Source organism: Lasioglossum baleicum, chromosome 20, assembly GCF_051020765.1.
Source record: "Lasioglossum baleicum chromosome 20, iyLasBale1, whole genome shotgun sequence".
Lineage (NCBI taxonomy): Eukaryota > Metazoa > Arthropoda > Insecta > Hymenoptera > Halictidae > Lasioglossum > Lasioglossum baleicum.
In genome coordinates, this window is record NC_134948.1 from 4,118,277 (window position 1) to 4,131,268 (window position 12,992).

Here is a 12,992-nt window from a genome sequence, read left to right on the forward strand (position 1 = left end):
TATAAAAGTCGATATTTTTTAATCATTCTCTTCTTCGAATTTTTTTCTTTATATTTTGTGTAGATTATCTTAAATGCCAATAATAATCAACCTTTTATTAATGATTTTTATCGTAGAAAATGTTTGGTCCTTGGTTTCATGTACCATGTACATGCACTCTCGAAAGTATTGCGAGATGTGTACACGAGTGGCGGGTACGTTAGTTGCATTGGTACGCGAAAGTAATTTATTTTTAAGCATCATCCAATCTTCCAGTCTGAGGATTAATTAGACCCCGGAAGAGGACTCGTTTGCTCGAACGTCTGGGATCTCCGAACCACCTTCGCTTGATTTCGCATTCTCTTTGACGGCTGATGAACCCACGAAAACAGCGAAGAATAAGGAACAAGGTTCTCCGGAGAGTCTTTATGCCACAGCCGCGAGAAGGTACGCCGGAGGAGTCCGCGCGAAGATTGCGTCGCGCCGAGCCAAAGAATAAGGGAAAAAATCGCCCGAAGGATAACGAGTTTCCGGCTGTTCAGGACCCCTTCCACGACGTAATCACGCGATCGCAGTCACGCTTTTCGAACTGGCTGAGCAAATATTTGCCCACCCCCGAGTGTCCGCGAGAGAAAAAAAAAGGAACCAACTTTCCTCTGTCGGCCTTATTAAAATCACCGTTGATCACTTCCGCGAGATTAACAGGTTGACGGCCATTACGGACGATCTCGTGTAAAATCGCGACAATCCGTCGGCCCCGTTGAAGCAATTAAGGAGCGGCGATCGATGATAGTCGAATCACGCGATCGTGATTTACGTGGAGCGATTTTATCCTGCTTCGCGAGAAGAGGCACGTACCTCTTTAGCAATTTTTTTCCTGGAAAATGGATCGACGGAAAATTACCAAACTTTCCACGCGTGTTCTACAATGTCTGAAGAACAAGCGGATATTTTTTTCATCTTGTTTCACTGTCTTTTCGTTGCAGGCTGAAACGACGAAGAAAATGGCTATGGAAGAAAATGTACAAGTTTAAGGAATGGTCATGGTAATGCCAGTAATAATCATTTTCTCGGGTTGGACGTGAAATGTATGTTGAATCACGGTAACGCGTGGGGGTAGTTATTAAAAGAAACCGGTAGCAGGCAGTTACGATCCGATTAAAGGGTGAATTAAGTGTCCCGTTAATTAAAAGCGGGGCTGGGAAGCAGCGAGCATTCTAATGACCGGGCCCGTTCCGCTGGAACGTTCTACCGTATATTAAATCACCCTTAAGTTGTGCCATCAACAGCGCACCAACATCTTTCGCGAGCCTAATCGTTTGAATACCACGATCGCACTAAACCACGAAAAGAATCTATGTGCACGGCAGTGCACCAGTCAAGTTCTCGCACTACCACCTTTTACACGAAACAACTTAGCTACTTAGCAAGTTGGATAGATGTAATTTCGTACACTTGTTAAACGCTATTTAATTTTTAAAGAGCCACATGGAGGGCTAAATTATTCAAACTTGGCCGTTGCTTTTTAAACCAATGGCCATGAAAGGTGTTAGGTAGCGGCCATGTTTGAATAATTTAGCCCTCCATGAAACTCTTTAAAAATTAAATAGCGTTCTTTTAAACTAATTATTACAAACGCTTTTTTCATTATTTGCAAGAGGTATTTCTGAGCTAACGAACTTGGCCGTATTTTGTTTGATCTCACAACTTTTTACGGCCTTAGGCACTTAACTGCTGTCTACAGGATGTTTTTGTTGGGTTTTCTTTCCAGGAAATACTTTAGAGCAGTTAACGAACAATAAATAATTGTAATAGGAACTGTGATACTGGGACAGTAGTAGAGAGGACTGAATAAATAAGTGAAAAAGAGGAAATGGATGATATTCCCTGGACTTCCGGCCGGGACGGGCTGGCCGCATGCGGGTCACGGTGACCCAGGATGGTCTCCTGTGGTCGGGCCATCCCCCATGGATCCTTGGCAGCTCGGTTTCCGAGCATGATCGACCGAGTCTCCCTAAAAATTTCATTTCAAGGCTCCTCTCGGCCTCTCTCCGATTCCGATCGATCCTCTAACCCTGACCCGAATTCCGCTCGCAGCCCGGCTGCGAGAGACCGTCCCGGAGGCTGCTGGGACAGGGATTGGAAATCATTTTTCCGTGGAACGCGGTCGCACGGTCCGCCCCCGCGCTCGATCCGACCGAACAATAGGTTTAATCCGCGACGGATCTCGAATAAACAGAACCGTGGAATTACAGGACGAGTGGGGGGGGGGGGTGGCCAGCCGGGAGAGCAAGGAGAGTTCCGGGGGATGCTCGGTGGTAGAGGACGAAAGGGGTTCGACGCGTAGCAGAACGCGTCACGCGACCGCGGGAGGATAATGAAACACGGAAACCCCGGCAAGGGACACAGGAAATCTGGTCGATATCGATCGCGAGGACTTGAATTATTTATCGACGGACCGTCACGGCTGCGATGAGGACGCCGAGATCCGTGAACGAGCTTGCAACTGGTATTTCGAGGCATCGTGACGTACCGGGTGTCACTCGCCGAGCTTGAAACAGTTGGCCCTATCCCACAGCTATCCGTTTCCTACCCCCCAACCTGCTTTCTCTTCTCGTCTTAACAGGAAGGTATTTCAATTTTCTTGGAAGCGGCCAGGGAGATTATATTAAATTGTTGCGCAAGGACGACTGTCCCGAGTTCCTCGAGGATGTCCACTAATAGGGACACCGTGGAATTCCAGAATTAGTGTGGTAGCTACCTGGCACGCCCTTCAGCCTAGGCAGAAACTCGTTCCAGAACGCGCAGGACGTGGTACGCGGTCCTTTGCCCAGCCCGGCTGTCTCCGCGTCGAAAATAAAGTACTGCGGCTGATCCCTCGAATACGGCGGCCACTCGGACTCCTCCTTTGTTGGTTTGCTGAAACATAATCGCAAGGGAGCGAGTGTAGCGCAGCGTTTTATTTATCGGGTCGTAAATGTTGTGGGGGGATGTACAAACTCGTAATGGAATAATGTTTGGTTAACTCGCTGGTGATCCTCTGAAGGTCGTGGGGCAGGGTTACCATATTCTAGTCTCGCCAGACCCCTTACCCTTCCGCCCGCGCTCTGGTGCGCAGCGAAGCCCGCTTTTGCTTCCCCCACTCTTCCCACTAACGCCACCCAGCTTGCTCCACGTGGTACGCGTCAGCGTTAGTGGGAAGAGTGGGGGAAGCTAATGCGGGCTTCGCTGCGCAGCTGGGCGATGGGTAAGGGGCCTGGTGAGACTCGCATATGGCAACCCTGGCGTCGGGGCACATTCGCCAATATGGCGGCGATCGTATGGCGGATCGATCGATGCGATTATCAACGAGTTTTACCGATCGGTATATTTTCAAATGATTATTCCATTCACGGTGTTTTTCCAGCGTACAGCGTGAAAAAGGTTTGTTTAATGATGCAACCGAATGATGATAAATAGTGATTGATCGGGAATTAGAGATTCCGGCGGCAGCAGGTTTTAATTGAATCTGCCGACGCGAAGCAACGCGAGTAACCGATTTGTCCGTCGATAATTAATCCGAGTTACACGACCGGGTACACGGCAGCTGGTTAACTAGGCTCGTTTAAAATTATTAACAACGCGCTAACAAACTGTGTACACCGCGGCAACGGTCGAGCGTGTATTAATTATTGGGAGAAGCCCGACGGACGTTTAAATATTTCACCGGCAATTTTCCGTTCATCGATTAATCATTGTCGATCCGTTTTCCGTGTCGGGTTTTTTCCGTGTCTCCCGTGGAAAACGATTTCAAAATTAGCGTTGGATTACCGAGCATCGTTCTCATCTTTGTGAACGGTGATCCGCGTAAAGGTCGGAGGTCACGAGGATTAACATTGAACGTTCGTTAAAAAAGAAAAAAAAGGAGAAAGGATCGGAGAGTGGAATTTAATCGATATTCGAAGGACGAGGCACTCGAAACGACGGTAAACGAGGCGAAAAGAAGGATCGCGGCCGACAAAGGACCGCTGACCGATTGGTGGCGACGTCCAGCCTGTTTGTATCGGCGTCGTTAAATTATTCCCGGCTAACCCAGATTGAAAAGCCGCGACGAGCGAACGTGTGTCGTTCATATTTAATCGTTGTCGTCAAATACAGCGCGCCACTTTCTCGAATTAACACGGCTGTCCGACTTCCCAGCTGGCTGGCGTGATTCCGCAGCCGTTCCCGCGGAATTATTTATCGGAGTCTGATATGGGACGCTGTTGCTATTTTCGTAGCCGATGCGGACCGTTTCACGCGTCCTTTTTAATGAAATTGCGATGTTCCAAAGAGCCACTGAACCGAAAAATTTGTTTCCTCGCGAAATCTAACATGGCGGTCGTCGAATTCAACTGCGAATAATTCAGTAAATTTATTTTACGGAATGTTCGAACGGTCGGAAATGATATCATTCACTGCGGAGTGATCGAACATGTGTGTAATTAACGCGTGGCTTGGTACGAGTTGTTTGATATTTAGGTTAAAAATCGCGAGATGGGGACAGTATAATGGCCGACGATATTCGGTGCCGGTCCAAGCGCCGCGCTCCCTCCCCATGCAAGTCAAATTTGTTGCTCCCCGCTCTCTCTCTCTCTCTGTCTCTTCTTTCCCGCTCGACCTTTCGTCGTCACGGAATTCTCGAGGAGGCTCCTCGTTCAACCGAGTTACATCTCAAACGAGGACGGACGTGAATATGAAATGCAATTTTAAGCGACCGCGAGAGGGACCAGCTATTAAATAACCGGGGCGGAATCGACAGCCCACGATCCAGAGCAATTTTTACGGACTGTCCCCTCGAGCGGACGTCCTCCCTGTCTTGACACGCTGTTCCACTTAATTTTAGATTTTGTTACGTTCCCTCGAATAATCTCGTAAGACAGGAAATACTTTTACGATTTCGATAATTGTACAGGGTGCATGAAAAGTAATGATCATCCGTTCTGGGGGCGAATCTACACCTCTGGATCGGTGGACATTTGTAAGAGAAACTTGCTGCAAAATTGTTTACAACAAAGACAATTGTTAAAATTGTCTTTTACATCAATACCTTCCACTCGTCCGGAAGAGAAAAAGCTTGAAAAAGGCCACATGTCGCAAACAAATAGTTATTGAGATTTAAGAAGTTAAAGGTTTTGAAGTGAAAGAATACCTTATATCCATTGTTATAAGAATATTAATGCTGTGTTATTATTTGTTACCGTACCTCTACGTTCCTCCAGCGGATTAAGCGATGACCGTAAATCATGACCGTAAACAATGTCAAAAGGACAGTTCCTTGACAGTTCCCCGCTTCTCAACCTAACGTCCTTCCGACACACCCCTGTCCAATTGACAAACGCAACATATTTCCCACCCTTGACCATTCATGAAAAACCGAGCAACCGCAGTACTACTTTGATCGTAGTCGGAGTAACTCCTTCCCGTTCGCTGTCACGATTTCTGAAAGTGTGTTGTGTAGTGTTCAGTCATCGTGTAGAAGTGTGGTGTTTTGTGCTTCGTCGTTAATAAGACGTATTCGCGAAAATGTCAGTATCCACTTGATCCGACGGAGGAACAGAAGATTCTGAAAAATTTGTAAGTACCTATACCAGACATTAGTATATTTTACAATACAGGATTAATATTCTTATGTGTAACAATGGATATATAAGGTATTCTTTCACATTTTGCGACATGTGGCTCCTGTCAAACTTTCTCTGTTCTCGATGAGTAGAAGGTATTGATGTAAAAACAAATTTTAACACTAAACCTACCGATCATTAAAAGCGATAAAAATTTTTTAGCTTATGAAAATGAGATGGCTCTATTTATTTAAATTTTGTACAATTTTTAGTAGAATATGTGCTTGTATAAAGAAAGTTATTGAACCAATTTCCATGTAAGCAATTAAATAATTTTAATAATTGCAAAATGAAAAATATAATACCGGTCATTTGACCGGTTTTGGCTTATTAAAATGAAAAGGCTCCATTTATTTAAATTTTGTACAATTTTTAGTAGAATATGTGCTTGGATAAAGAAAGTTATTGAACCAATTTCCATGTAAGCAACTAAATAATTTTAATAATTGCAAAATGAAAAATATAATACCGGTCATTTGACCGGTTTTGGCTTATTAAAATGAAAAGGCTCCATTTATTTAAATTTTGTACAATTTTTAGTAGAATATGTGCTTGGATAAAGAAAGTTATTGAACCAATTTCCATGTAAGCAACTAAATAATTTTAATAATTGCAAAATGAAAAATATAATACCGGTCATTTGACCGGTTTTGGCTTATTAAAATGAAAAGGCTCCATTTATTTAAATTTTGTACAATTTTTAGTAGAATATGTGCTTGGATAAAGAAAGTTATTGAACCAATTTCCATGTAAGCAACTAAATAATTTTAATAATTGCAAAATGAAAAATATAATACCGGTCATTTGACCGGTTTTGGCTTATTGAAATGAAAAGGCTCCATTTATTTAAATTTTGTACAATTTTTAGTAGAAAATGTGCTTGGATAAAGAAAGTTATTGAAACAATTTCCATGTAAGCAACTAAATAATTTTAATAATTGCAAAATGAAAAATATAATACCGGTCATTTGACCGGTTTTGGCTTGTTAAAATGAAAAGGCTCCATTTATTTAAATTTTGTACAATTTTTAGTAGAAAATGTGCTTGGATAAAGAAAGTTATTGAACCAATTTCCATGTAAGCAACTAAATAATTTTAATAATTGCAAAATGAAAAATATAATACCGGTCATTTGACCGGTTTTGGCTTATTAAAATGAAAAGGCTCCATTTATTTAAATTTTGTACAATTTTTAGTAGAAAATGTGCTTGGATAAAGAAAGTTATTAAATCAATTTTCATGTAAGCAACTAAATAATTTTAATAATTATAAAATTGAAAAATATAATACCGGTCATTTGACCGGCAGTGGTAGGTTTAGTGTTGACAACAATTTTCTTTGTCATAAACAATTTTGCGGCATGTTTCCTTCACAAATGTCCACCGATCCAGAGGCGTAGATTCACTCCTTCTACGAATGACCATTACTTTTTATACACCCTGTACAATCAAAAATGTAAAGCTACTTATTCCGATGGATGTAACGTTGAACGGTCCTCCGCTGTGTTTCGCCGAGTTCGAATGTTAAATTGAGTTGTGTAAATGTTCGGTGGGTGGAAACTTACCCTGTGTAGGCGAATTTCGAGAAGGAGAGTATCATCCTCAGGGACAGGTCTCGTTCCTTATCGCTGTAGGTCAAGGAGGTGTTCAGGGGATGGCCGAACACGTACTCTACCTCGTCCCCGTGCATCACGCCCATCCACTCGCCCCATAGGTTCGTGCTCGTCCTCTGTAACAGGGTGGTTTAAACCGGTTTGCATGAAACGCTCGTTCAAACATTTTCTCTGATCCCGCACGTCCACGCCGATCGCTTTTGACACGGGAACCACGTTGATAATAACCGTTCAACAGTGCTGACAGCTTGCCAATATTCATCTACACCGGTGGGCTTTATCGTGCGGGACGAATTTTTGTGAAACAAGTCTCTTTCGCTGCGCCGTGATCAATGTATCGGATTATCAAGAAACGTAATCGAACGTCATCCGATCGTCAATCAGAAATTAAAACGACAAAACGCAATACAACGAAATTTACTCGAGAATTTCATTTTAATTTAGGGGATTGTGTGTGGAGTAGGTTTTTCTCAAGTAAACGGTGAGTTGACCTCAGGCTCTTTGTAAAGTCTTACAGTCTGGTTGGGGTCGGGGTTTGGTACAAGGGGTAAAGAGTCTTTGGGGATTACCGAAGCGTCAGGTCAGCGCCAGAAAATTGCAGGTCGCCTCGGGGGCGATCGAAAATCGAAGCAGGTTCGCCTTTGTTAAGAAATTTCCGCGGGAGACTCGGCCGCAACGGGGACAGACGCTTGTCAACGTTCCTCAACCGGCGAAAACGGCGTGCGGTTGACGGGGCGCGAGACACCCACCCCATGGGAAATTCCGCCTCTGTAATCACAATTTTCCGACGAGTCGCGCGGTAATAGACACGTGCGGATGAATCTCGGCCGCCTCCGATTAATTTCCAATCCCTAGCCACCTTCTTCGGAGCCAGGGCTCTCGAAAAAATTACAGTGACAAGGATCTTAAGGCTCGTGGGAGGGAGGAAAGTGGCCTTGATCGATCGATCCTCCGTCGCAATAAGGCGGGGCCAGATGTTTCCGACGGGGAATCAGTTAAGGCTCTGACTTAATCTTGTGACAGGGATCCGGTGCTCGGGGATGAAATGCATTCTGCAGATAAGAATTATCGCCGCTTGTTTGCAGACGCGGCTCTGTACTCCCTCTGGCAATCAATATGGCCGCGATCGCGGAACGGGTAGATCGATGAACCAGCTTCTCCGTCGGTAATATCGCATGACAGTTATTCTAAAATTTTCTACGATAAAAATCATTAATAGAAAGTTAATTATTATTGAAATTTTAAAAACTTGGAAGAACAAAATGATTTAAAAATATCGATTTTTATACTTTTTGGTTACAAATAACAGTTATTAGCGTCCAAAAAATTGGATCCTCCTCGATAACTGTTATCGATGGAGAAAATCTGTTTTTACACCTACTCGTTTTTGTTAGAAATGCATAAAATCCGCTGTCTAGTTATAAGTGATCGAAGATGAATTTCTTTCAACAAGAGAAAAGAATTTTCGGTTACTTATTAGTCGACGAAATACTTGTCATTCCATGACTTCTTTTCTTTTCGGTTATAACGGTTATGGTCCTGGTTGTAACTTTGCGAAAAAAATCAGAGGACAATGCACCCCCGCTCATTTAAAAAAAATTTTTGTATTCGACTGTGGGGGCAAAAAAGGCCGCTGCAGTTAGGGTTGCCAGAAATGTTTTATCCAAATGTACTATAGAAGAAGTAGTGAGAACAGCAATTATGTATACATATATAAGATAGGCTCAAAATATAGGAGTTTAAGTAAAAGAGGTACACAGCACATTCTAAACTTTTTTATTCAAACAAAGATTTTTGAAAATTCAAATATGATATAGGAGATCAAGTTCAAACATAGAAGACTCGTATCAAATATACAAGATCTGGCAAGCCTAATATTGGACCTCGAAGGTTGGATCCCCTCCCGAGGAACGAATAATTCCAAAACGACGCAATTTGAACTTCTATTTTTAGAAATTGTATCTGCACGTTTCCATCTACGTAATGTCACAGATTTAGCCCTCTTCATGGATGCAGCGAAACGGGGTGGTAAATTTGGACGTTAATTATTAAAATTAGAAATTACCCACAGCATTTCTGTTGATGCAGGTGACCGGCGACACGGGCGAGCAAACACGCAGACGTAACGACGTTATTTAAATCGTGCTGTTTGCCACGCGAACGCAAACTTCGCCCTGTTTACGGATACGTCCGAGGACGCTGGCGAATCTCGACCGCCTCGTAGAATTTTTTACGCGAGAGAAACGGCCCTGTCAGAGCGTCAGGGATGTAAGAATCATAGTTCCCTCCATCTCCTCGAATAATCTTCGAACACGGGGGACAATGGGGTTTATGATTTCCATTGAGCTTTCATCGAAGCGAAACGAATTGCCTTAAGACCATCCTTTGTGCTGGAATTCAATTAGGCTCCCGGAGAATAATAACACGGGTGGGCGAGGCTAATTAAAATTCGGATCGCCGTGACGGTCGAACTCCTTTTGTTTCGTTGCTCGGGGGTTGGGAATGGAGTTTTCAAGACTGGAATTTGCGCCAGGCACACAAAGTGGCGGGGGATGATGTGTACTATCTCGGAGAGACTCGTTTAACCTTTACGCGGACAACCGAAATAGTTTCGAAGCCGGGAGAATGGAGAGAACGGTTCCATGATACTTTGAAAAGAATGTAAAATATGACGGGAGAAAATAGGGTAAACGGGATGCTCTGCTGCCCACGCGAGGGTTAAGTTCCGTTCGGATATTTTCCGCCGTAACCCTTTTTTTTTTATTTCGGGGAATTTATTCTATTTGCAGGCCCACGCCATTCCCCCGCGTAGGTCGCATTATCAACAAAGGCGTTTATTGATTCAGCCGGCGCAGCGGCCTGGTCCGCGTATCCTCGAATCCGTGGAGGTTCGTCCCGTACGAGGTAACCGGCGATGCGACGCACAGTGGTGCCGATCGCGAATCTAGCCGGACAAAATTATTCCGGCATTATTTTAAGTCTGAAAGCCGTAGTTAAGTAGGTCATTGGATTCGTCTTGACATCAGCTACAACAGTATGTAATAAAAAATACTTAGACATTTAAAAAATTAAGATTGTCTGGATCGATTGGAAGAAATAGAACATAAACTGAATGTTATTTCTTCCCTTAGTGATTTTAATAGAGGAGAAATCATATATTATTGACATCTTCAATTTGTAAAATTTTCCAACAGTTTCGAATTTCATCTACTCAATTTTCCTATAAATGCATAAAGACACACAATTGAATACACAGTTGGGAACAAAACTGATCACACACTTTAAATCAAAATAACCTTTTTATGAATGGACCAAACTAAACTTGAATTTCTCTGTAAGGCTAGAAGAATTGGTTTAGTAAATGACGTGTAAAAAATGCATTTTTCGTCGGAATTACGAGAAACAACAGTAAAATAACGACAATAGTCAATAACGAAAATTTAAAAGATGTGTTTGATCCGCTGTCTGATGATCATATTTTTTTGTCAAAAGAAAAAAGTTCTGTGAAATTTTTTTATTGGGATTTATAGATGACCGAGTATCGAGTTAGCTTCCGAACCGAACCTTTTCATTGATTTAACTGGACAAAATTATTTATAATGTTAAACGAGACCCCGCAACGTTTTCAAATCACATACAATATCATTTTGTATTTGTTTATGTATTATATATGTAGTTCTTCAGCTGCAAATATTAGTTATTCGCTGCTAATATCCTTCACAAATGTATCGATCCTTCTTTTCCTGCTCTTTGACAGAACATTCATCAAATTGTTTCATTGGACGTTCTCTACGAAAAGATTTTGCATCTACTGTTTGTATAGCTTTATTTGGAAACTGCACTTTACCGTCCAACCACTGTTCATTCTTGTTTAGAAAAATGTAGTTACATTACAGTAACTATTCTGCCACCTGTTCCTTGAATTTCCCAAATGAAGTCCCAAAATGTTTCGCGCACTTCTGCGAAAATGTGACGTTTGATTTTTGTCCAGCTGGATTCGCAATCGGCACCATTGTGCGACGTCCCGACGAGGTTATAAAAAGGACGGCACGAGTGGGGAGAGAGCAGGTTCGATTTAATTTACTCGAATCGAGCCCGAGGTCGGACGAAATTATCCGGGCCACGTAATGGAGACCGATTCGGGAGGATCCGTAAAAATATTTCACCGAATGTGTCCCCGGAACCGAGCTGGTCGCTGGTCGCCCGAGGTCAGGAATGCGTAATAGAATCGTTGGTCCCTAGGGCACCTAACAATCTGAAACTTGTAACTTGCCCGTTGAAATTCATTATACACTTGACGTAACAGTTCGGGTAGAATCGAGTGAGATTACGTTGAAAGAGAAAAAGTTTTACGTAACCTAACGAGAGGTTCCTGAGTGACAGGCATACCTAACTAAACATAGCCAAACCTAATTAAAACTAACAGTACGATGGATAGTCGTGTGGTGGCCAACCGAGTGCAAAACTGAGTGCAAAACTGACAAGGGAACATATTCAGATGCGAAATTCGGATTTTGTTAAAACTTTGGGAGTTTATAGTTCTTTGAAAAATATTTGACACGTATTTTTTTTATCGGCAACCATCCACTTTGAAGGGGTGAAAACAGCCCTCAAAGTTGGGGGTCAGAACCATACTTTTTGAGATATCTCGGAAACCAGAGGTCGAAAAAATTTGAATTTTTCTTTAAATTGTGTGTTTTTCAATGGGCAATGTAGTCGCGCAAGAAAATTTTAACAAAAATTTTTTGTTTAAACAATATATTAAAAATTTGATTTCTTTTTGTAGTTTCTCTTATTTATTGTTAGTTAATTTCAATGTAAACTTGGGTGCGTGATCTTTGATCCAAAATAGGGGATACATGTTTCAGGATTTTCTTTTTTTTTGCCATTTAACAATAATTATGCATAATGGAATATAGTCTTGCACCTGGCGTGTGGGGGAATTCTGGCTTGTTTTATCGAAATATAAGCATTTAGTATAAACGTATATAGTATTTTAAACAATACCACTGGATTACATGTCGTTTATTGTTTTATCAGCAGCTAAAGAAGGTGGCGCAGGTACCAGCGTGACGCGGTGCTAATTACCGCGGCGGAGTAAGGGTACCGACTGGTATGTATAGCCAATTCTCCTGCAAATTTCTCCGGTTGTTGGGTGTTTCCTTGTTATTATTGCTGTGATATGTTTCCATCAAAATGTTTATAATGTTCATCAGATCGACCTTCATGTTTGTAAAAACGAATCTAAAAATAAACAATAAGTAAAAGTAAATTCTTTGAAGGATCCACAGTGTATTTGAAAAGGCTCCAGGTATATTTTGACCGAAAGCCCAACGACCGCAGAAATTCGCAGACGAATTGGCTATACATACAAGTCGGTACCCTTACTCCGCCGCGGTAATTAGCACCGCGTCACGCTGGTACCTGCGCCACCTTCTTTAGCTGCTGATAAAACAATAAACGACATGTAATCCAGTGGTATTGTTTAAAATACTATATACGTTTATACTAAATGCTTATATTTCGATAAAACAAGCCAGAATTCCCCAACAACCCAGGTGCAAGACTATATTCCATTATGCATAATTATTGTTAAATGGCAAAAAAAAAGAAAATCCTGAAACATGTATCCCCTATTTTGGATCAAAGATCACGCACCCAAGTTTACATTAAAATTAACTAACAATAAATAAGAGAAACTACAAAAAGAAATCCAATTTTTAATATATTGTTCAAACAAAAAATTTTCGTTAAAATTT

The 12,992-nt window shown here is 42.0% G+C and overlaps 1 protein-coding gene across 1 annotated transcript in view; it reads right to left on the bottom strand.

Annotated features, from left to right (window-relative positions):
• Positions 1 to 12,992, bottom strand: part of Ache-2 (acetylcholinesterase 2) — a 155,193-nt gene that overhangs the window by 13,668 nt on the left and 128,533 nt on the right. The window contains exons 4-5 of the mRNA XM_076444269.1: positions 7,186 to 7,349; positions 2,741 to 2,898 (exon numbers count right to left, since the gene is read on the bottom strand). Coding sequence (XP_076300384.1) covers positions 2,741 to 2,898; positions 7,186 to 7,349 — 322 coding nt within the window. The remainder of the gene's footprint in view (positions 1 to 2,740; positions 2,899 to 7,185; positions 7,350 to 12,992) is intronic.